The 26,808-nt window shown below is 33.2% G+C and overlaps 2 protein-coding genes across 2 annotated transcripts in view; both read right to left on the reverse strand.

Moving 5' to 3' along the window:
- Positions 1-3,319: 3,319 nt before the first annotated feature.
- LOC142224915 (uncharacterized) lies at positions 3,320-5,302 on the reverse strand. The gene is made up of 2 exons (XM_075294693.1): positions 4,360-5,302; positions 3,320-4,314 (listed from the first exon to the last, which is right to left on the reverse strand). Exons 1-2 carry the CDS (start codon positions 5,300-5,302, stop codon positions 3,320-3,322), a joined length of 1,938 nt encoding a protein of 645 aa, XP_075150808.1.
- Positions 5,303-23,606: 18,304 nt separating this feature from the next.
- The window catches only part of LOC142224916 (uncharacterized), a 7,797-nt gene continuing 4,595 nt past the window's right edge, over positions 23,607-26,808 (reverse strand). Inside the window, exon 5 of the mRNA XM_075294694.1 lies at positions 23,607-23,730. Coding sequence (XP_075150809.1) covers positions 23,607-23,730 — 124 coding nt within the window. The remainder of the gene's footprint in view (positions 23,731-26,808) is intronic.

Here is a 26,808-nt window from a genome sequence, read left to right on the forward strand (position 1 = left end):
ATATATATATATATATATATATATATATATATATATATATATATATATATATATATATATATATATATATATATATATATATATATATATGTGTGCCACATTTTATTGAAATCGGTTCAGATTTAGATATAGCTCCCATATATATCGTTCGCCCGATTTACACTCATATGACCACAGTGGCCAATCTTTTACTCCGATTTCATTGAAATTTCGCACAGGGAGTAGAATTAGCATTGTAGCTATGCGTGCTAAACTTGGTTGAAATCGGTTCAGATTTATATAGCTCCCATATATAGCTTTCGTCCGATTTACACTCATGACCACAGAGGCCAATTTTTTGTTCCGATTTAGTTGAAATTTTGCACAGGTAGTAAAATTAGCATTGTAGCTATGCGCTCCAAATTTGGTTGAAATCGGTTCAGATATAGATATATCTCCCATATATATGTTTTTCTGATTTCGACAAAAATGGTCAAAATACCAAAATTTTCCTTGTAAAATCGCCACTGCTTAGTCGAAAAGTTGTAAAAATGACTCTAATTTTCCTAAACTTCTAATACATATATATCGAGCGATAAATCATAAATAAACTTTTGCGAAGTTTCCTTAAAATTGCTTCAGATTTAAATGTTTCCCATATTTTTTTACTAAAATTGTGTTCCACCCTAGTGCATTAGCCGACTTAAATTTTGAGTCCATAGATTTTGTAGAAGTCTATCAAATTCTGTCCAGATCGAGTGATATTTAAATGTATGTATTTGGGACAAAACCTTTATATATAGCCCCCAACACATTTGACGGATGTGATATGGTATCGAAAATTTAGATCTACAAAGTGGTGCAGGGTATAATATAGTCGGCCCCGCCCGACTTTAGACTTTCCTTACTTGTTATATCTAAACCTTACCAATTTCAACGATTTTTTTCAGATATAGTAATAACGACACTTCTACTCCTTGCGCAAAATTTTGCATAAATTGGTGTAAAACTTTGGCCTCTGTGGTCAACTGAGCATAATTTCAATTCAACTTTACCAGGCAAAGCTAGAGTTAAACGTATACCCCCTGTGTGCAATTCGACTTAAATCCGGGTAAACTTTGACATCTGTGCTCGGATGATTATAAATGTGGCGAAAGATATATATGAGAGCTATATCTGAATATTATCCGATTACAATAATATAGCTAGAATGACACTTCTACTCCTTGTGCACAATTTCTCGTAAATCGGAGTAAAACTTCGGCTTGTGGTAAACTGAGTGCAAATCGGGCGAAAGATATAGTGGGAGCAACATCTGAATCTGAACCAATTTCAATCAAATTCGGCATGCATTAAATAATCCTAATTGTACTCCCTGTATAAAATGTTACGTGAATCGGAGTAAAACTTTGGTCTCTGTGGTAATATGAGGGTAAACCGGACGAAATATCTATAAGAGCTATATCATAATGTGAATCGATTTCAACCAACTTTGGCATGTAGAGATGTAATGTCACCCTATGCAAAACATTAGGCAAATCGGAGTAAAACCTTGGCCTCTGTGGTAACCGAGTGTAAATCGGGCGAATGAAATATATATCTGTATCTTACCAATTTCAACCAATTTTGTTGCTATAACGACACTTCTACTCCTTGCGCAAAATTTTACATAAATTGGTGTAAATCTTTGGCCTGTGTGGTCAATTGAGCACAAATCGGGCGGAAATATATGTGAGCTATATCTGAATCTTAACCAATTTCAATCCAACTTTTCCAGGCAAAGCTAGAGTTAAACTTCTACCCACTGTGCGCAATACCACTTAAATTCGTCAAAAGCTTTGACATATGTGGTCACATGGGCTCTCGATTTTAAGCAACATCTTCTTTCATTTCATAGACTATCTGTGCAAAATTTGAAATAACCCGCAGTAAAACTTTAGGCTCTTTTTAAAACTTCTCGTAAATCAGATTGAAACTTTTACATCCCTGTACAAAATTTCTCGTAAATCTGAGTAAACGTATGTCCTTTGTAGGTAAAAGAGCCTAAAACATATATCTGGTGTGTATATCTAAATCTGAATCGATTTCAACCAACTTCTACTAACTGTGTAAAATTTCACGTAAATCGGTGTTAAACTTTGGCCTCTGTGGCCATATGAGTGTAAATGGGACGAGAGATATATGTAGAGCTATATCGGAATCTAAACCGATTTTATTTAACATTACATCAGACTGAAACGTTGACCTCCATTATCATATGAGTCTACCATATATAGAGTGCTATATCTAAATCTAAACCAATTTCCAAATTCCGCATGCATAGCAACTATTCTAACTCAACTCTGTCTACATGTCTGCCTTTCATATGGTCATGAGTGTAAATCGGACAAAAAGAGATATATAGGAGCTATATCTAAATCTGAACAGAATTTAACCAGATTTGTCATGTATAGCTACAATGTCACTTTGACCGGCTGTGAAAACTTTCAGGTAAATCGGAGTAAAAGTTTGACTTCTGTGGTCATATTATTCTAAATGGGACCTATATTTAAATCTGAACCGATTTCAATCAAAATTAGCACACTTGACACTATTCATTGTACTCTGTGTGCCAAATTTGAAGCAAACCAGGTTAATAATCTGGATTTCTTCTTTCCAGATATTTTTACATTCACTTCAAAAAACTTACATACAATTTATTTGAATAATAATTTATTTCTTGTTTCATGAATATTTTATCGAATAAAAATTAATAATTATTCTTAGGCAGCCTTAGACTTTGTGGGTGTTTCAGAGATAATGTAGATGGCTGGAGGTTCTCGGGACAGCAAATTTATACAATCTGCGAAAGCCCCCGTTAGCTGTTGTGTTTCGGTGTTCCTGCGCAATGATTAAACATGATCAGTGTTAATTGCCAAATGCTTGTCTCACGAAACTTGTTCCATGATTCTCACAAACGACGAAGCCCTCCTTGAATTTCTAATATTCATTATAAATTCTTGGCAAACATAGACTTATTTCACTATACTTCTTTATGTGCTTTGAAAGGTTACGTGGTATTTTATCCATGTAACTGTTTTGGCGCAATGTAAGGCAGCACGAATTGATCGACCACAGATATTTCCACCTGTAGGCGATAAAATTTGATGGTCAATAACATAATCTGACCATTCTAAGTCTAAGAAAAGTTTCAAATCTCCTTGTTTTTTTTTTTTTTTTTTTTTTTTTCCTTTTGTGTAGTTCCGTCAATGAGACGGTTTCTTCTTGGCCCATCATATGATGTAGAACGCCATGGCCAATTGCGAGCCCCTAACTCGAGTCCATGTAAGAGGGTGTAGTATCAAAGGCGGATGTTGATCTCACTGAGTAAATCATGTATTATTACAAGTTCCTCTAGACCGTATAGGGCAACAAATTCATCAAGTGTAGAACATTGTTCAATAAAGGGATAGTGCCTTCTCTGCATCAAATATTTGTCACATTGAAATATGATATGATTCGCAGTTTCAGCAACACCACATCGCTCACATTCATTTGTATCAAATACTCCCATGTCGGCCAAAGTAGATTTACAAAAACAATGGTTGCTCAAAATCCGATTCAAAGTTTTAACTATTGCCGGGTAAAGTCCCTTTCCATCAAACCATGGACGTCTCAAGGTATTTGGAAAGATTTTAAAGTAGTGCGAGTCCGCCCTTACGGCAATTGCTGCATACTCAGCCGACCATTCGTTCCACAACTGTTCCTCTATCCTGGTTATTGCATCTTTTATGGTCCACTTTTCCTCACTCGGTATACCGGAAATACATGCCTCTCGAGCAGCTGTATCAACAGTTTCATTGGGAGGTATATTACAGTGGCTGGGAATGAAGTAAAACTCAATAGGAGATTCAAATTCCTCCGCCAGTAGCTTGATGTCATCGATTATGAAGTTTTTATGTGAGCTTCCACTTAGCGCCATCATGCCACTCAAGCTGTCAGTGAGTATGGCTATTTTCTTGTAATCGGATTGTATGGCGAACTCCATCGTCTTTTTGAAAGCCAGCAGCTCGGCCGACATTGACGAAAATTTCTTAAGCGTTCGAAATTTCTTTATGAGCCCGGATTCGTGATGTAAAAATGCATATCCGGTTGTCCCAGCCATAATAGACCCATCGGTAAAAAAAATTTGAAAGTTGCCCTCTTTAAGACTTTCCATTTTCACGTTGAAAAGCGTTTTGATGACCTGCGGACTTGCCTCACTCTTTTTCCTCGCCGTATTTCCGAAGAAATCATTGTTCAGTCTTATTTTCCCAGAAGGCCCGCTACGGATTTTGGTTCTGCCAATGTCGTCAACTATATTCTCAAATTTCCCATAAGCCTATCCATAACTCGTCTTACTTGCAAGAGTATTCCCGCGAACTGCTTCTATACCCGGCAAGCCATATGCAGCCGATTTCACTAATTCCTTGGCAGTTGCAAACTCAAACCTGCGGACAGGAGGTAGCTCCGCTGCCATGTGATAAAGTATTATCGTGTTCGTGGACCTAATCAACCCCAATGACTTGCGTAAAAAATTGTTTTGACATCTTGTCAGCTTTTTATCAGATGTCTTTGTAAGGTTTGATAGTACAGCAGCACCGTATTCGATTTTCGAACGTGCGAAAGCTCTGTAGAAGTGTAACGATCTCGTCGGATCAATTCCAAAAGTACACCCACTTAAGATCTTCAGGAAATTACATTTCCGGTCAACTGCAGCTATTGTTCTATCAATGTGGTCACCCATAGACCCATTTGGTGTTATCATCATACCCAGAAATTTAATTTTGTTGTCCTGATTCAAATCCGTACCATCTATGTTCATCTGGAGATTGCGTGGCCTATTGCTGAAATGCACAATATTTGTCTTGGACATGTTGAATCGTAAATTGAGTGCCTCACATCCATTACGGAATTCAACGATTTTCTGCCTCAATCTGGACTCAGCTGCAGCGAAATTCCGATTGTAGACTAGTATGAAAAAGTCGTCAGCAAATTGAAATAGGGTGGTGTCTTCATCATTTATTCCGTGTAGGTTCCTGGTATATAAGTTAAACAGCGTGGGGCTCAGACTGCTGCCCTGAGCCAAACCATTGCTAATTTCCACTGTGTGACTTCCCAGGATCAGTTGCCTCTTCTTATTAAAATCTAGGATCCATTGAATCACGTGACTATTGAATCCCATTCCGAACATGCCTATTGCCAATTTCTCGACACTGACGCAGTCATATGCCTTTTCAACATCCACACACATACCGAGAATATAGTTTCCTTCAGATTTCTTACTTTTGATTGTACCCATCATGTCGTTAACGCAATTCGAAGTGGATCTGCATATGATATGTCCGGTATCAATTTCATCCTATCAATATGATCCTCGATGTTCCCCTTCAGCTGCGCCTCCAATATCTTAAAAGGGGTGCACAGAAGTGCTATCGGTCGATAATTTTCAATTTTCGACAAATCCTTTCCCGCCTTTGGGATAGGTGCCACACGTATGCAACGCCATTTCTCAGGTACAATGCCACTAGCCCAAATATGGCATAAGTGTTCAAAAAATTTTCTAATGCCTTCCTGACTTAGATTCATGATCATGCCATATGTGATTTGATCGGGTCCGGCCGAAGAGCGTGGACTTCTCCCTTTCAAATATTTGTCGAAATTGTCATAGCTGAGGGTTGGCCTGGTGTCAGACGTAGCACCCATGAATACCCTGGGTGTGTTACCCCCGACAACCGTGCCCGTCGCTAATTTATCCAAGTACTGCATCTTTTGCTCATCATTCCACGAGCTATTCGGGACCTTCTCCATTTTATATTTCTTTAAATTTCTAATCCTATTCCAAACTGCACCAATAGGCGTAGAGCCTGAAATCTCGCTCAGAAAACCATTGAAATTCATTCTCTTCCTCTTTTGCGTGTATGACCGGAACTCCTCATCCGCCTCGGATAATTCCCAGCAATTGACTGGTGTTCTGTATGAATAATATTTCTGACGCGCGGCACTCCTGATTCTAAAGAGCCTAGCGCACTTCTCGTCCCACCAAGGCTTCGGTACGCGGAACCTGCCAGTGTTTGATACAGAGGTATTGTTCCTGATGATGGACTGAACATTTCTGTTGAATTCGTCAATGTCATTCCCAATCTCACACGTAGCCATGTCTCTGAGTACGCCTGGGAAACTGATTCTGGAACATGATTTGGATCTTGACGAATAGCTCGTATTTTCTACTATGATCGGAAGGTGATTACTATTCGTGATTTTAGTCTTAATGGCTCTCCAAGTATAATTGGACAGGCCCTCCCTTACGAAAGTCACATCAATCGCCGAATGTTGTGATTCGCTGACACTAAAAGTAGGACTGCCATCGTTAATACATATTAATTCAGAGTGTCTCACAATTTCACTGAGAATATCTCCATTTGCATCTGACCGAGTATTTCCCCATGAAGCCGATTTAGCATTAAGATCGCCCGCCACAATCATAGGGCCCTTTACAGCGCCTATTCGCCCCATTATGGACTTCACGATGGTGCGAAAATCCCCGGATCGGGTGTTTGGTGGAATATATGCCACGATGAGACTGAAATTCTTCTTCAAGTTCAGAGTCGATATGCCTATCGCCTCAATGCCCTTAGCAAAACCGATGATAGAGTAGCGAATGTCTCTTCTGCAGTATATGCCTACACCACCGAAGCCATCCGCTCTGTTCCTAGAAATAAAGTCATAGTTGCATAGACTGGTCGAAGAATTTCCCCTGACCCACGTCTCACATAGCAGTGCGAAATCTATCTCGTTTCTCTCTAAAAACATCTCTAGTGCGTCCTTGTTTTCATCCTTGTTGAGACTTTGTATGTTATATTGGAGTATTTTCACCATAATAAGTTGATTTTTAATTTGTTGTTTCTCTTCAAATATACAGTATATGTTACACAAGTGTTAATGTTCCAGATTTCCACACTCACGGGTTTCTGACCTCTCATAAGTTGTTACCTCTGCATTTCTAATTTTTGACAAGTCCATCTCATTCACGTAATTTCTCAAATCGCCACGCAATTCTTCCAAAACCTTAATTTGTTCAGTTTTTAATCCGCTTAATCCAATTTCAAATACTTTCGATATTCTCAAATTTAAGTCATTAATTGTCTTCTCCAATTCAGTGACACGATGCATTTCTGCTCTGGCAATGGCCGTACCATTCGGACTGATGTATGTTTCCTCACAGTTCAGTGCCTCTTTCAGTTCCCGGCTTGTTCTACGTGAGTTTTCTTGCTCCCGCTCTCCGTTCATATTTATTCTAGCTATCTTGGAATACGGATGCCTTGCATGCAGCATCCTCGCCGAATTCATAGCCTCATTGCTGATTTCCTTATTTCGGTTTGAACTGCCTCTGCCTTTGTGATGGTCCTGAATTCGGGGAAAACCACCACCAACCTCCTCATCGAGCAGGCTGAATCTATTCGTAAGTACTGGGGAGTATTTAGCTCTGGCCTCTCTGAATGATAAGTTTTCCATCGTCATGGTGCGTTTTATCTCGAATGCCTTTTCCCTAGCTGGACAGTTGCGATCAGTGGGTACATGATCACCCTTGCAGTTGGTACAAACAATCTTCACCACACATGGGTCCTTTTCTGTATGCGGTTGGAAACAGCCTCTGCAACATGCGATAGCTTGTTTGCAATGCTGGGCATAGTGGTTAAAACGAAAACAGTTATAACACTGACCAAAAGATACGAAGGTCTTGACTGGGTATCTCAAGCCGTGTCTCAGTTCTTTTCCAAAGAATATTATCTCGTCGGGGACCTTCGTACCTTTAAAGAGGATCTTCACACGTTCCGTGGGCACCCTTTTGTCCTCACCTACCCTCCGAGTCACTCTGAACATGTCCAAAACAACGCCATTTGTCTGCATGTCATCTCTTAATTCATCAATTGTGTATTCCACAGGCACTTCATACAAGATACCCATCTTTGCAACAAAATGGGCAAAAATCTTAGGTTGAAACCCAGCAGCTACAATGTTTTCATTATTGACAAAATTATTTGCCGAATAATGATCTTTGAACGTAACTTTCGCCCTGCCATACCCAATCTTGGAAACTTCCAACATATTTCCTATCGACAGTGCCTTCGCAACTCTCATAAACGCCAGCACGTTCATTGATCTGCAGCCTCTTGCGTCGCTTATTGTATCAACATACACCATGAATTAATTCACCGACATGCTGTTCATCGTAGAAAAACTTGTTCTCATAGCTACTCTTGTAGCCTGCCGGAATGATCGCTTTCTCAACATTCGTAGCTCCTTCTACATTATCCATCTTCCGATTTTTAGAGCTCCTAGAACGACTCACACTTCTGGAGCGAACGCTGTCAACAGCATTCACATAATCCCCCAAGGGGACGCCGCCATTTACCACCTCCACATCATTCTTCGGACGTTTACGTTGTTCCTTTTCTCTCTCCGTTTTCCTCCCTCTATTCGAGGCCTCCTTTAGAGACACTGCCTCCCCAGGCGGAGGGGGGTCAAGCACAACCCCCTCCATCCTCCAACCCAAAGTAGAAATAACCTTCTATTAGCACTTCTCGATGTATCCAGTGGGATAAAAACAAACAAAGGAGAAGAAAACGTTAATTCAACTCCAGTCTTTAATCACTAAAATATGCCAGTCTCGCAAAAAGAATTCACTAAATTTAAATTTCACTTTATTGAATGAATGCAGAAACCGCCAAAATTTCCAGGAAATCTCCTTGTTTGATTTTTGTTCTTCCTTTCTTCTGGAAATTTGATCAACATTTGCTGTCAGTGATGGGAATTGGAAAAAGATTGGTGCAACATTAAAGGGAACTTTTGAAAGTAATCAAACATGACATATACATGACTGATTAAGGTAAAGGGTGATTTGTTAAGAGCTTGATAACTTTAAAAAAAAAAAAACGCATAAAATTTGCAAAATCTCATCGGTTCTTTATTTGAAACGTTAGATTGGTCCATGACATTTACTTTTTGAAGATAATTTCATTTAAATGTTGACCGCGGCTGCGTCTTAGGTGGTCCATTCGGAAAGTCCAATTTTGGGCAACTTTTTCGAGCATTTCGGCCGGAATAGCCCGAATTTCTTCGGAAATGTTGTCTTCCAAAGCTGGAATAGTTACTGGCTTATTTCTGTAGACTTTAGACTTGACGTAGCCCCACAAAAAATAGTCTAAAGGCGTCAAATCGCATGATCTTGGTGGCCAACTTACCGGTCCATTTCTTGAGATGAATTGTTCTCCGAAGTTTTCCCTCAAAATGGCCATAGAATCGCGAGCTGTGTGGCATGTAGCGCCATCTTGTTGAAACCAGATGTCAACCAAGTTCAGTTCTTCCATTTTTGGCAACAAAAAGTTTGTTAGCATCGAACGATAGCGATCGCCATTCACCGTAACGTTGCGTCCAACAGCATCTTTGAAAAAATACGGTCCAATGATTCCACCAGCGTACAAACCACACCAAACAGTGCATTTTTCGGGATGCATGGGCAGTTCTTGAACGGCTTCTGGTTGCTCTTCACCCCAAATGCGGCAATTTTGCTTATTTACGTAGCCATTCAACCAGAAATGAGCCTCATCGCTGAACAAAATTTGTCGATAAAAAAGCTGATTTTCTGCCAACTTTTCTAGGGCCCATTCACTGAAAATTCGACGTTGTGGCAGATCGTTCGGCTTCAGTTCTTGCACGAGCTGTATTTTATACGGTTTTACACCAAGATCTTTGCGTAAAATCTTCCATGTGGTCGAATAACACAAACCCAATTGCTGCGAACGGCGACGAATCGACATTTCACGGTCTTCAGCAACACTCTCAGAAACAGACGCAATATTCTCTTCTGTACGCACTGTACGCATTCGTGTGGTTGGTTTAATGTCCAATAAAGTAAACTGAGTGCGAAACTTGGTCACAATCGCATTAATTGTTTGCTCACTTGGTCGATTATGTAGACCATAAATCGGACGTAAAGCGCGAAACACATTTCGAACCGAACACTGATTTTGGTAATAAAATTCAATGATTTACAAGCGTTGCTCGTTAGTAAGTCTATTCATGATGAAATGTCAAAGCATACTGAGCATCTTTCTCTTTGACACCATGTCTGAAATCCCACGTGATCTGTCAAATACTAATGCATGAAAATCCTAACCTCAAAAGAATCACCCTTTACTACAATGAAACAACTGATTACAATATTTTCATTTTATGTTTCCCAGTTTTTTGTATGTATATATTGTATATATCCCAATATTTTTTGTATATATAGACTAACTATATATACGAAACAATTTTAATAATTTGGGACTCACAATGATATTTTCATATCCTTTGAATTTACCTTTGTTTTCTTACATTTTTTGGAGAAATAGCATCATTTGTTTACAATTTAACAAGGTACATATTGGGTGTGCATTTCAAAGAGAAAATGTTAAGTACAAATTATTTCAAATAGACTTAATTTTCGAAATATAGATCGTTAATGTTTAAATATTTTAATTTTTTTTTTTTGGGAAAATGGCTGCACTTTTTACAAAGTTTAACAAAGGAAGTGCATATTAGATAAAAATTGTGTATTTTAAAGATAAAACTTTAAGTAACAATTTTGTCAAAAAGGCTTGGGTTTCGAGATATCGTTCATTGAAAATTTAAATTTTAAAATTTTTTTGTGAACAAGGCTGCAATTTTTACAAAATTTAACAAAGAAAGTGCATATTAGAAAAAATTGTGTATTTTAAAGAGAAAACGTTTATTAACAATTTTGTGAAAAAGGCTTAGTTTTCGAGATATCGTTCGTTGAAAATTTAAATATTAAAAAAAAAAATTTGAGAGATGGCTAATTTTTTTACACAATTTAACAAAAGAAGTGCATATAGGGTATAAATAGGGTATTTTAAAGAGAAAATATTAAGTACAACTTTTGTCAAAAATGCTTAGTTTTCGAGATATCGATTGTTGAAAATTTAAGTAGTTTACATTTTTTGGGCAAATGGCAGCATTTTTTACCCAATTTAATAAACAAAGTGCATATTGGGTACAAACAGTGTTTTTTTTACTTCTAAATGTAATTATCCGCTTTTTTCAAGTCGTGAGATATATTTTGTTAATTAATGTGTTAAATGTTTTCTCATATTTGTTTAAAGTAATTTCCTGAGGACAAGCATAGAGGTATCTCGATGTATTGGATATTTTTAAATAAAAATTACAACTTACAAAAAACAACATCTGTTTTTAATCTCATGACCTCGAGCGGAACTAAACAAATATGATTTCTTTGCACATCTTAAGTGTTCTCACTGGCACATCAGGCGAAATATTGTCAACATATTTTAGTAAAAACGAGTTTTTTAATTAGATGGCAAACGTAAGAAAAACAAAGAGTATGAAAAAACATTAAGAGTCGGTTAATTATTAAAAAAACTTGTTAAATATATATCAACTATAAAACTAAAATATCGCAATTAAGTGTTTCATTGATAACACCTTAATCGAATATGCCATGCTTGAACACTTCCAAAAGTTCCTTTCAACATGTACCAAACATTTTCTAATTCCCATCACTGATGGTAGCTGTTAAATTATGATCATATGGATACCAGTGATGCCACGTTTGCTATTTTGTAGTTACTACTGATGTTGGCGTGCTAGTAAAATTGTGTAATTACTATTAAAGCTCATTCACATTAGTCTCGAAATCTACGAAAAATAGATTTGAAATACCTTTTTTATAAGGCAAATGACAGCTGAATTTTAGTGGATTTTGACAGTGTAATGTGTATGAGGTATTAAGGCGGGTATTAAGTTCGAGTTTAGCCGCTAAAATCGGCATTTTTTCACGATTACTTTTCTTTAATAATTTATTGTAAGGAATAAAAACTTTTTGAAAATTTGCTTTGGGCTATCCCCCCATTAAGTTATATTAAAATTTACTACAAATATGTTTTTAGTTTTCACTTTAGCGGATAAACTCGAACTTAGTACGCATATTATTCATATTAGCTCCGTTCGAGAACCCGCTAATTTTTGGTAATCATCAAAAATATTACTGGAAGTCGTTCGTTTACCTCAAAAAGCCAGCAAAAGAGAACCATAGAGAGATCAATTTTGATAATTGAGAAATAGAGAATTCTCCGCTTTTTTCTCTGCTTCACACTCATATTTATACGGTGTTGCATATAATATGGCGTTCCCACCAAGCATGTTTTGGGGTTTGAAATGTTTTCGCTTTATAAGCATTTCAAAACGAGTCGTTTTCCCATACAAAAATCAAGTTCATAACACAAGGTTTCCTCCAAAAACACGTCAACTTCATAATGTAAAACGCCCCTAATTTGGAATATGTTCTGACTGAACATATTCTTTTCAAAATACATATATGTCAAATTATTAAAATAAATTTCATAGAAAAAATGAATAAACAAAGGCTTTTAAGAACATAGGGATGTGAAAATAACTTAAAAAAAATGTTTTCCTTTTGCGATCGCGGTATTTATTTAAACAAATGGTAACTATATTTGAATTTAGAGTAAATGGGAATTTCGAAGCACCGTTTGTTCAAATAAATACCGAGATCGCAAGAAAAAAATGTTTTTTTTAATAGTGCGATTAAAACCAGATAATTTAACTCAATTGATACGCATTGTCTTTTTCATCTATATTCCATTACGATTTCACAGCAATCTATTTGTTTTTATTTAAAATTTTGATTGTAAGTAATCGCGAAAATAAAGTGATTTTCAACTCGAAAACCGAACATAGTACCGGCCTTTAGGCAGAAACGAACTTAGTACTAAGTATTAAAATAAATCAATGTTTAAGGAAAATGGAAACTGTATGACTAATTAGTTAGCATGATTACTCATTTTCATGAAATTAAATCGAATTCAAATGACATCTCTTATGCTATTGTTTGAATAATTCGTTTAAAGGTGACGATTTTTTGACGAATTGAATGCCCAACAATTGACATCACTGCCCACAGCATATATAGCACAAATATTTTTTGTCTCATTCTGCCCCACGTACGAAGTCGAGTGATCGAGTGAAATAGATCTATAGCATGTTAGTATAGCCGCATCAGTATTGCCAAGTTGTTAAATTTTAAGAGTTGTGGCAAATTACTTTCGAATACGCAATACACCTCATAACCGATTCCTCCGAAAAAAAAATAAATAATAAGCAAAATGGTAAAAAGATGGTAATGGGAAATATAAAAAAAATGTTTGATACACATACGTCATATGATCAAAATTCCACATTTTCTGCCATTATTGATGGAAAGATAACAAAGAGTTTGGTACAAAATAAAAGGTATATGTTATAAATGACTTAAATCGAGGTATCTTATTTTCGTGATATCAATCGTTGAAAATGTTAACATTTTAATTTTTTGATAAATTGCCGCATTTTGTACATAATTTAACAAGAAAGTGCTTTGTGGGTATAAATAGTATATTTTAAAGAGAAAATGTTAAGTAACAATTTTGTTAAAAATTCTTAGTTTCCGAGATATCAATCGTTGAATTTTTAAATATTTTAACATTTTTTGGATAAATTTTTGCAAAATTTAATAAAAACAAGTAAGGAAAGTCTAAAGTCGGGCGGGCCGACTATATTATACCCTGCACCACTTTGTAGATCTAAATTTTCGATACCATATCACACCCGCCAAATGTGTTGGGGGCTATATATAAAGGTTTGTCCCAAATACATACATTTAAATATCACTCGATCTGGACAGAATTTGATAGACTTCTACAAAATCTATAGACTCAAAATTTAAGTCGGCTAATGCACTAGGGTGGAACACATATTAGTAAAAAAATATGGGAAACATTTAAATCTGGAGCAATTTTAAGAAAACTTCGCAAAAGTTTATTTATGATTTATCGCTCGATATATATATGCATTAGAAGTTTTGGAAAATTAGAGTCATTTTTACAACTTTTCGACTAAGCAGTGGCGATTTTACTAGGAAAATGTTGGTATTTTGACCATTTTTGTCGAAATCAGAAAAACATATATATGGGAGCTATATCTAAATCTGAACCGATTTCAACCAAATTTGGCACGCTAGATACAATGCTAATTCTACTCCCTGTGTAAAATTTCAAATAAATCGGAGTTAAAAATTGGCCTCTACGGTCATATGAGTGTAAATCGGGCGAAAGCTATATATGGGAGATATATCTAAATCTGAACCGATTTCAACCAAATTTCGCACGCATAGCTACAATGCTAATTCTACTCCCTGTGCAAAATTTCAACTAAATCGGAGCAAAAAATTGGCCTCTGTGGTCATATGAGTGTAAATCGGGCGAAAGCTATATATGGGAGCTATATCTAAATCTCAACCGATTTCAACCCAATTTGGCACGCATAGCTACAATGCTAATTATACTCCCTGTGCAAAATTTCAACTAAATCGGAGCAAAAAATTGGCCTCTGTGGTCATTTGAGTGTAAATCGGGCGAAAGGTATATATGGGAGCTATATCTAAATCTGAACCGATTTCAACCAAATTTGACACGCATAGCTACAATGCTAATTCTACTCCCTGTGCAAAATTTCAACTAAATCGGAGCAAAAATTTGGCCTCTGTGGGCAAATGAGTGTAAATCGGGCGAAAGCTATATATGGGAGCTATATCTAAATCTGAACCGATTTGGCTGATATTTTGCAAGTTTTTCGAGACTCATAAAATATTCGGATGTACGGAATTTGAGGAAGATCGGTTGATATACACGCCAATTATGACCAGATCGGTGAAAAATATATATGGCAGCTATATCTAAATCTGAACCGATTTTTTCCAAAATCAATAGGGATCGTCTTTGAGCCGAAACAGGACCCTGTACCAAATTTTAGGACAATCGGACTAAAACTGCGAGCTGTACTTTGCACACAAAAATACATCAACAGACAGACAGACGGACAGACAGACAGACGGACATCGCTAAATCGACTCAGAATTTAATTCTAAGACGATCGGTATACTAAACGATGGGTTTCAGACTTTTCCTTCTTGGCGTTACATACAAATGCACAAACTTATTATACCCTGTACCACAGTAGTGGTGAAGGGTATAAAAAGTGCATAATGGATGTAGATAGTGTATTTTAAAAAGAAAACGTTAAGTAACAATGTTGACACAAATGCTTAGTTTTCGAGATATCGAAAATTAACAAAAAAGTACATAGTGGGTATAAAAAGTATATTCTAAAGAGAAAATGTAAAGTAACAATTTTGTCAAAAATCCTTAGTTTTCGAGATATCGGTCGATGAAATTTTAAATATTTAACCTTTTTTTTTTTGATAAATTGCTGAATATTTTACAAAATTTAACAAAAACAGTGTATAATGGGTATAGTGTCTTTTAAAGAGAAAACGTCAAGTAACAATTTTCTTAAAAAATGCTTATTTTTCGAGATATCTGTCGTAACAAGTAACAATTTTGTCAAAAATGCTTAGTTGTCGAGATATAGAACGTTGAAGTTTTAAATATTTTAACATTTTCTGGATAAATTGCTGCATTTTGTTACAAAATTCAACAAAACAAGTGCATGATGGGTATACATAGTATATTTTGAAGAGAAAATGTTAAGTAGCAATTTTGTCAAAAAGGCGTAGCTTTCGAGGTATCGAACGTTGAAGTTTTATATATTTAAACATTTTTAAATAAATAGCTCCTGTTTTTACAAAACTTAACAAAAAAATACATAGGGGATATAAATAGTATATTTTAAAGAGAAAATGTTAAGTAACAATTTTGTGAAAAATGTTTAGTTTTCGAGATATCGAACGTTGAAATTTTAAATATTTGACCACTTCTTGAATAAATTGCTCCATTTTTTACAAAATTTGACAAAAAAGTACATAGTTGGTATAGATAGTATATTTCAAAGAGAAAATGTTAAGTAACAATTTTGTCAAAAAATGCTTAGTTTCTGAGATATCGGTAATTGAAATTTTAAATATATGAACATTTTTTGGATTTGTTGGTAAGGCCTTGATTTATTGGTTTCGTTTGATTTATGTTAATATTAATATCACATATAGCACAAACATCTTTTTCTCATTCTACCTCACATACGAAGTTGAATGATCGAGTGAAATAGATCTATAGCATGTCAGTATAACCGCATCAGTATTGCCAAGTTGTTGAATTTTAAGAATTGTGGCAAATTTCTTTCGAATACGCATACACCTCGTAACCATAGCGTAATTAACCCTTAACTGCACAAGATAACCGATTCCTCCGAAAAAATAAATAATAAGCAAAATGGTAAAAAAAAAACATCTAATGGGAAATATAAAAAAATACGCCATATGATCAAAATTCCACATTTTCTGCCATTGTTGAAGGAAATTACAAAAAGTTTGGTACAAAATAAAAGGTATATAATAAATGACTTAAATCGAGGTATCTTATTTTCGAGATATCAATCGTTGAAAATTTTAATATTTTAAATTTTTTTGGATAAATTGCTGCATATTTAAAAAAATTTACCAAGAAAGTACTTTGTTGGTATAAATAGTATATTTTAAAGAGAAAATGTTAAGTAGCAATTTTGTCAAAAATGTTTAGTTTTCGAGATATAGAACGTTGAAGTTTTAAATATTTGACAATTTTTTGAATAAATTGCTCCATTTTTTACAAAATTTAACAAAGAAACGTGCATAGTTGGTATAAATAGTATATTTCAAAGAGAAAATGTTAAGTAACAATTTTGTGAAAATGCTTAGTTTTCGAGATATCGGTCATTGAAATTTTAAATATACATAATTTTAATTTAAATATATATATATATATATATATATAAGTATATAAAGGGTGATTTGTTAAGAGCTTGATAACTTTTTTTAAAAAAAAAACGCATAAAATTTGCAAAATCTCATCGGTTCTTTATTTGAAACGTTAGATTGGTCCATGACATTTACTTTTTGAAGATAATTTCATTTAAATGTTGACCGCGGCTGCGTCTTAGGTGGTCCATTCGGAAAGTCCAATTTTGGGCAACTTTTTCGAGCATTTCGGCCGGAATAGCCCGAATTTCTTCGGAAATGTTGTCTTCCAAAGCTGGAATAGTTGCTGGCTTATTTCTGTAGACTTTAGACTTGACGTAGCCCCACAAAAAATAGTCTAAAGGCGTCAAATCGCATGATCTTGGTGGCCAACTTACCGGTCCATTTCTTGAGATGAATTGTTCTCCGAAGTTTTCCCTCAAAATGGCCATAGAATCGCGAGCTGTGTGGCATGTAGCGCCATCTTGTTGAGACCACATGTCAACCAAGTTCAGTTCTTCCATTTTTGGCAACAAAAAGTTTGTTAGCATCGAACGATAGCGATCGCCATTCACCGTAACGTTGCGTCCAACAGCATCTTTGAAAAAATACGGTCCAATGATTCCACCAGCGTACAAACCACACCAAACAGTGCATTTTTCGGGATGCATGGGCAGTTCTTGAACGGCTTCTGGTTGCTCTTCACTCCAAATGCGGCAATTTTGCTTACTTACGTAGCCATTCAACCAGAAATGAGCCTCATCGCTGAACAAAATTTGTCGATAAAAAAGCGGATTTTCTGCCACTGATTTTGGTAATAAAATTCAATGATTTGCAAGCGTTGCTCGTTAGTAAGTCTATTCATGATGAAATGTCAAAGCATACTGAGCATCTTTCTCTTTGACACCATGTCTGAAATCCCACGTGATCTGTCAAATACTAATGCATGAAAATCCTAACCTCAAAAGAATCACCCTTTATACATATTTAAACAAATTAATCATTTGTAAATTTTAATCAAATTTTGGCCCAGATTTTTATTCGGATTAATTCTTTAGATCGTTGCGTTTTGTTTTAAGGCCAGCATTAAATCGCTCCATATCGCTAAAATAGCCATTTATTCAATGTTACTTTTCTTTAATTACTCATTTCAACGAATATAAACTTTTTCAAATGTTGCTTTGGTTCATTCCCTACAAAGTTACAATACATTGAACATTGAAAAAACACCAGAAAGGAAAATTTTTGTTAATTTTATAAAAAATATATTCATTTTAGAAAATGTTAACTAAACTGTATTAGAAACGCAAATGTCACGCAGTTTTCACAAAAATAAGTAAATAATTTTAATTCAAAAAAATTTTTATACATAATTATTTTTTTTTTTAATGTTAAAGAAAATTTTGTAGTTTGAAGGAAAAACATTGAGTTAAAAATTGCAAGAATGTCTTTAGTACCATATGAAGTTCATGATTTGCGCATTTTTGGTAAAATTTAAAAATTTTAGGAAATTCGGTCATTGAAATTTTAAATATACATAATTTTAATTTAAATATATATATAAGTATATATACATATTTAAACAAATGAATCATTTGTAAATTTTAATCAAATTTTGACTCAGATTTTTATTCGGATTAATTCTTTAGATCGTTGCGTTTTGTTTTAAGGCCAGCATTAAATCGCTCCATATCGCTAAAATAGCCATTTATTCAATGTTACTTTTCTTTAATTACTCATTTCAACGAATATAAACTTTTTCAAATGTTGCTTTGGTTCATTCCCTACAAAGTTACAATACATTGAACATTGAAAAAACACCAGAAAGGAAAATTTTTGTTAATTTTATAAAAAATATATTCATTTTAGAAAATGTTAACTAAACTGTATTAGAAACGCAAATGTCACGCAGTTTTCACAAAAATAAGTAAATAATTTTAATTAAAAAAAATTTTATACATAATTATTTTTTTTTTTTTTAATGTTAAAGAAAATTTTGTAGTTTGAAGGAAAAACATTGAGTTAAAAATTGCAAGAATGTCTTTAGTACCATATGAAGTTCATGATGGGCGCATTTTTGGTAAAATTTAAAAATTTTAGGAAATTCGGTCATTGAAATTTTAAATATACATAATTTTAATTCAAATATATATATAAGTATAGATACATATTTAAACAAATGAATCATTTGTAAATTTTAATCAAATTTTGACCCAGATTTTTATTCGGATTAATTCTTTAGATCGTTGCGTTTTGTTTTAAGGCCAGCATTAAATCGCTCCATATCGCTAAAATAGCCATTTATTCAATGTTACTTTTCTTTAATTACTCATTTCAACGAATATAAACTTTTTCAAATGTTGCTTTGGTTCATTCCCTACAAAGTTACAATACATTGAACATTGAAAAAACACCAGAAAGGAAAATTTTTGTTAATTTTATAAAAAATATATTCATTTTAGAAAATGTTAACTAAACTGTATTAGAAACGCAAATGTCACGCAGTTTTCACAAAAATAAGTAAATAATTTTAATTCAAAAAAATTTTTATACATAATTATTTTTTTTTTTTAATGTTAAAGAAAATTTTGTAGTTTGAAGGAAAAACATTGAGTTAAAAATTGCAAGAATGTATTTAGTACCATATGAAGTTCATGATTTGCGCATTTTTGGTAAAATTTAAAAATTTTAGGAAATTCGGTCATTGAAATTTTAAATATACATAATTTTAATTTAAATATATATATAAGTATATATACATATTTAAACAAATGAATCATTTGTAAATTTTAATCAAATTTTGACTCAGATTTTTATTCGGATTAATTCTTTAGATCGTTGCGTTTTGTTTTAAGGCCAGCATTAAATCGCTCCATATCGCTAAAATAGCCATTTATTCAATGTTACTTTTCTTTAATTACTCATTTCAACGAATATAAACTTTTTCAAATGTTGCTTTGGTTCATTCCCTACAAAGTTACAATACATTGAACATTGAAAAAACACCAGAAAGGAAAATTTTTGTTAATTTTATAAAAAATATATTCATTTTAGAAAATGTTAACTAAACTGTATTAGAAACGCAAATGTCACGCAGTTTTCACAAAAATAAGTAAATAATTTTAATTAAAAAAATTTTTATACATAATTATTTTTTTTTTTTTAATGTTAAAGAAAATTTTGTAGTTTGAAGGAAAAACATTGAGTTAAAAATTGCAAGAATGTCTTTAGTACCATATGAAGTTCATGATGGGCGCATTTTTGGTAAAATTTAAAAATTTTAGGAAATTCGGTCATTGAAATTTTAAATATACATAATTTTAATTTAAATATATATATAAGTATAGATACATATTTAAACAAATGAATCATTTGTAAATTTTAATCAAATTTTGACCCAGATTTTTATTCGGATTAATTCTTTAGATCGTTGCGTTTTGTTTTAAGGCCAGCATTAAATCGCTCCATATCGCTAAAATAGCCATTTATTCAATGTTACTTTTCTTTAATTACTCATTTCAACGAATATAAACTTTTTCAAATGTTGCTTTGGTTCATTCCCTACAAAGTTACAATACATTGAACATTGAAAAAACACCAGAAAGGAAAATTTTTGTTAATTTTATAAAAAATATATTCATTTTAGAAAATGTTAACTAAACTGTATTAGAAACGCAAATGTCACGCAGTTTTCACAAAAATAAGTAAATAATTTTAATTAAAAAAATTTTTATACATAATTATTTTTTTTTTTTTTAATGTTAAAGAAAATTTTGTAGTTTGAAGGAAAAACATTGAGTTAAAAATTGCAAGAATGTCTTTAGTACCATATGAAGTTCATGATGGGCGCATTTTTGGTAAAATTTAAAAATTTTAGGAAATTCGGTCATTGAAATTTTAAATATACATAATTTTAATTTAAATATATATATAAGTATAGATACATATTTAAACAAATGAATCATTTGTAAATTTTAATCAAATTTTGACCCAGATTTTTATTCGGATTAATTCTTTAGATCGTTGCGTTTTGTTTTAAGGCCAGCATTAAATCGCTCCATATCGCTAAAATAGCCATTTATTCAATGTTACTTTTCTTTAATTACTCATTTCAACGAATATAAACTTTTTCAAATGTTGCTTTGGTTCATTCCCTACAAAGTTACAATACATTGAACATTGAAAAAACACCAGAAAGGAAAATTTTTGTTAATTTTATAAAAAATATATTCATTTTAGAAAATGTTAACTAAACTGTATTAGAAACGCAAATGTCACGCAGTTTTCACAAAAATAAGTAAATAATTTTAATTCAAAAAAATTTTTATACATAATTATTTTTTTTTTTTAAATGTTAAAGAAAATTTTGTAGTTTGAAGGAAAAACATTGAGTTAAAAATTGCAAGAATGTCTTTAGTACCATATGAAGTTCATGATGGGCGCATTTTTGGTAAAATTTACAAATTTTAAGAAATTCAGAACTTTTTTGGGAAATACACGAACTTAGTTAATCTTAATGCTTCAAATATGTATAATGTATTCCGCTGTTTTAGTTAATTTAACTAACGTACGCAAATAATTATTTAAGTCGTTGAAACTTTGTTAAAACGTAATAATTCCATGGACAAAACAAAAATTATATCACCTTTATGCTATGTTCCTACTGACTCGTTTTCCTCATTCATTTTTATAAAACATTTCACCGTTCACACCGAGTTGAGATGTTTCAGTTTGACAGTTCAGGTGAGTACTATGTTCGGTTTTTTCACCAAAACACTAAGTTAAAACTACAAATATATTTATGAAGACGATTATATTTTGATCGAGTCTTGCCAAATAATGGATGGAAAAGATCCAAGGAATTGATTGCAAATAATTTTATATTTCTAAATTAGTTAATTAAAAAAAGTAACCGTGAAAACAAGCTGGTTTTCAGCTTGAAAACTGAACATAGTACTCAGCTTTACCATGGAAACTAGAAATTCACATTTACTCGAAATTCACATATATGCAACGTATGTTCAAATAATTACCGCGAGCGCAAAGGGAAAAAATGTTATGTTATTTTCACATGTCCATGTTCTTCAAAGCCTTTGTTTATTCCTTTTTTTTCTATGAAATTTATATCAATAATTTGACATATATTTTGAAATGGGTACGTTATTCGGGGTATATTCCAAATTAGGTGGGTTCACATTCTAAAATTGACGTGTTTTTGAGGAAAACTTGTGTTTTGGACTTAATTTTTTATATCGTTTTGAAATGCTTATAAAGGGAAAACATTTCAAACCCCAAAACATGCTTGGTGAGAACGCCGTATTAGTGAAATATAGGGTTTACTTTTTTTGAGTGAACTTGCTAAAAATCCACATTATCGTACAGAACCCATTCGTTAGAAAAATATCACCCGATTCAGTTTGAGGGTTTCTACTTTTGAAAGTTAATTTCGCTTGGATTTTTTAAAGACTGGTAAAGGGTGATTCTTTTGAGGTTAGGATTTTCATGCATTAGTATTTGACAGATCACGTGGGATTTCAGACATGGTGTCAAAGAGAAAGATGCTCAGTATGCTTTGACATTTCATCATGAATAGACTTACTAACGAGCAACGCTTGCAAATCATTGAATTTTATTACCTAGAAAAGTTGGCAGAAAATCCGCTTTTTTATCGACAAATTTTGTTCAGCGATGAGGCTCATTTCTGGTTGAATGGCTACGTAAATAAGCAAAATTGCCGCATTTGGAGTGAAGAGCAACCAGAAGCCGTTCAAGAACTGCCCATGCATCCCGAAAAATGCACTGTTTGGTGTGGTTTGTACGCTGGTGGAATCATTGGACCGTATTTTTTCAAAGATGCTGTTGGACGCAACGTTACGGTGAATGGCGATCGCTATCGTTCGATGCTAACAAACTTTTTGTTGCCAAAAATGGAAGAACTGAACTTGGTTGACATGTGGTTTCAACAAGATGGCGCTACATGCCACACAGCTCGCGATTCTATGGCCATTTTGAGGGAAAACTTCGGAGAACAATTCATCTCAAGAAATGGACCGGTAAGTTGGCCACCAAGATCATGCGATTTGACGCCTTTAGACTATTTTTTGTGGGGCTACGTCAAGTCTAAAGTCTACAGAAATAAGCCAGCAACTATTCCAGCTTTGGAAGACAACATTTCCGAAGAAATTCGGGCTATTCCGGCCGAAATGCTCGAAAAAGTTGCCCAAAATTGGACTTTCCGAATGGACCACCTAAGACGCAGCCGCGGTCAACATTTAAATGAAATTATCTTCAAAAAGTAAATGTCATGGACCAATCTAACGTTTCAAATAAAGAACCGATGAGATTTTGCAAATTTTAGGCGTTTTTTTTTTAAAAAAAGTTATCAAGCTCTTAACAAATCACCCTTTAGTAAGTTCGAATTTAGCCGCTAAAATCATCATTTTTCAATACTACTTTTCTTTAGTAATCCATTTTAAAGAATATATACTTTGTGAAAAGTTGATATTCTCAATCAAATTATAATAAAATTTTCATCAAAGAATTAACTTTTATACTTTTTTACAGATTTATTTTTGATTTTAGCAGATAAACTCTTAGTTAATACCCACCTTAAAAATGTATATTTAAAATTTTTGACTTGAATATTTTAAATTCATGTGTACGACTCCTACTCGACAACAACATATGAAGTTATTTGTATTCAAAATCGAATTTCTTTCGTTTGAAATACGAAAATACGCCTTCGTTTGAGATAGGGAAAGAGACTATTGTATTCTTCAAAATGATTTTGATTGAGTTACAACTTTTTGAATGTTGGTTTTTCGTCGCGAACCTCTGTTGTTGTTCGATAACAAAGTCGTTCTCCATAAGAAATGTATGTGATATCGCCTACCGACATTAGCCATGGATGTGCTGACACACTATAAAATCAAAGCCGGCGTGTTAAAATGAAAACGTGTACAAAAATGTGGCAGCACGATTCTCCATATAGTTTTCATATACGCTTCAGTGTCTTTGAGGACGCGTCCTCGAAGTAAACGGAAAATGTAGAAATTGTCGCGAAAGAATGCGTTGTATGTAAAATGGGATATATATCATAATTGTGGGGTCAAAAATTGGGGAAATTAGTTTAAATGTAATGTTATAGAGGTAATTAACCCAACCACAGCGAAAAAACTATGTTTTTTAGGACCCCAAATTATGCGCAGGGAGTAAATAAATAAATAAATAAATATATATATATATATATATATATATATATATATATATATATATATATATATATATATATATATATATATATATATATATATATATATATATATATATATATATATATATATATATATATATATATATATATATATATATATATATATATATATATATATATATATATATATATATATATATATATATATATATTTATTTATTTATTTACTCCCTGCGCATAATTTGGGGTCCTAAAAAAACATAGTTTTTTCGCTGTGGTTGGGTTAATTACCTCTATAACATTACATTTAAACTAATTTCCCCAATTTTTGACCCCACAATTATGATATATATCCCATTTTACATACAACGCATTCTTTCGCGACAATTTCTACATTTTCCGTTTACTTCGAGGACGCGTCCTCAAAGACACTGAAGCGTATATGAAAACTATATGGAGAATCGTGCTGCCACATTTTTGTACACGTTTTCATTTTAACACGCCGGCTTTGATTTTATAGTGTGTCAGCACATCCATGGCTAATGTCGGTAGGCGATATCACATACATTTCTTATGGAAAACGACTTTGTTATCGAACAACAACAGAGGTTCGCGACGAAAAACCAACATTCAAAAAGTTGTAACTCAATCAAAATCATTTTGAAGAATACAATAGTCTCTTTCCCTATCTCAAACGAAGGCGTATTTTCGTATTTCAAACGAAAGAAATTCGATTTTGAATACAAATAACTTCATATGTTGTTGTCGAGTAGGAGTCGAACACATGAATTTAAAATATTCAAGTCAAAAATTTTAAATATACATTTTTAAGGTGGGTATTAACTAAGAGTTTATCTGCTAAAATCAAAAATAAATCTGTAAAAAAGTATAAAAGTTAATTCTTTGATGAAAATTTTATTATAATTTGATTGAGAATATCAACTTTTCACAAAGTATATATTCTTTAAAATGGATTACTAAAGAAAAGTAGTATTGAAAAATGATGATTTTAGCGGCTAAATTCGAACTTACTAAAGGGTGATTTGTTAAGAGCTTGATAACTTTTTTTTAAAAAAAACGCCTAAAATTTGCAAAATCTCATCGGTTCTTTATTTGAAACGTTAGATTGGTCCATGACATTTACTTTTTGAAGATAATTTCATTTAAATGTTGACCGCGGCTGCGTCTTAGGTGGTCCATTCGGAAAGTCCAATTTTGGGCAACTTTTTCGAGCATTTCGGCCGGAATAGCCCGAATTTCTTCGGAAATGTTGTCTTCCAAAGCTGGAATAGTTGCTGGCTTATTTCTGTAGACTTTAGACTTGACGTAGCCCCACAAAAAATAGTCTAAAGGCGTCAAATCGCATGATCTTGGTGGCCAACTTACCGGTCCATTTCTTGAGATGAATTGTTCTCCGAAGTTTTCCCTCAAAATGGCCATAGAATCGCGAGCTGTGTGGCATGTAGCGCCATCTTGTTGAAACCACATGTCAACCAAGTTCAGTTCTTCCATTTTTGGCAACAAAAAGTTTGTTAGCATCGAACGATAGCGATCGCCATTCACCGTAACGTTGCGTCCAACAGCATCTTTGAAAAAATACGGTCCAATGATTCCACCAGCGTACAAACCACACCAAACAGTGCATTTTTCGGGATGCATGGGCAGTTCTTGAACGGCTTCTGGTTGCTCTTCACTCCAAATGCGGCAATTTTGCTTATTTACGTAGCCATTCAACCAGAAATGAGCCTCATCGCTGAACAAAATTTGTCGATAAAAAAGCGGATTTTCTGCCAACTTTTCTAGGTAATAAAATTCAATGATTTGCAAGCGTTGCTCGTTAGTAAGTCTATTCATGATGAAATGTCAAAGCATACTGAGCATCTTTCTCTTTGACACCATGTCTGAAATCCCACGTGATCTGTCAAATACTAATGCATGAAAATCCTAACCTCAAAAGAATCACCCTTTACCAGTCTTTAAAAAATCCAAGCGAAATTAACTTTCAAAAGTAGAAACCCTCAAACTGAATCGGGTGATATTTTTCTAACGAATGGGTTCTGTACGATAATGTGGATTTTTATATATATATATATATATATATATATATATATATATATATATATATATATATATATATATATATATATATATATATATATATATATATATATATATATATATATATATATATATATATATATATATATATATATATATATATATATATATATATATATATATATATATATATATATATATATATATATATATATATATATATATATATATATATATATATATATATATATATATATATATATATATATATATATATATATATATATATATATATATATATATATATATATATATATATATATATGTTTTTGTTAATACACAAGGATATTAATGCGTTCGACAATATGACATTGCGGTTTTGATAAAAGCAGCCATCCGAATATATTATGATATGGTTAATATCTGGTGACTGAAGTATACAATTTTTTAAGTGTTTTATAATGCATGTTGTGAAAGTAGACGCTACCAGATTCCCTTCAGATTCATCCCAGATATAATTGTCAGATTCATGGCTAATGATATTATAAATAGTGAAGTTATGTACTTGCAGTTTCATTTTATAATATGAAGCACTTGCGTTTGTTTGAGGAATCAATTTTACGGTTTGCATATCCATGCATCAACTTCTGATCTATGACTGATATATTGATCCTCAGTTATGTTTCTTGCACATGTCATTCCTTGGTTTAAATAATGAAATATTTTG

The sequence above is a fragment of the Haematobia irritans genome, chromosome 2 (assembly GCF_050003625.1).
Source record: "Haematobia irritans isolate KBUSLIRL chromosome 2, ASM5000362v1, whole genome shotgun sequence".
Taxonomy (NCBI): domain Eukaryota; kingdom Metazoa; phylum Arthropoda; class Insecta; order Diptera; family Muscidae; genus Haematobia; species Haematobia irritans.

What these genes read in the sequence shown, in the direction of transcription:
- LOC142224915 (XM_075294693.1), bottom strand. Translation starts at nt 5,302, where the DNA reads ATGATGGGTACAATCAAAAGTAAGAAATCTGAAGGAAACTATATTCTC. An exon ending in TCGCGGGAATACTCTTGCAA is followed by an intron (nt 4,315 to 4,359) that starts GTAAGACGAGTT and finishes TTGAGAATATAG; the next exon opens with TTGACGACATTGGCAGAACC.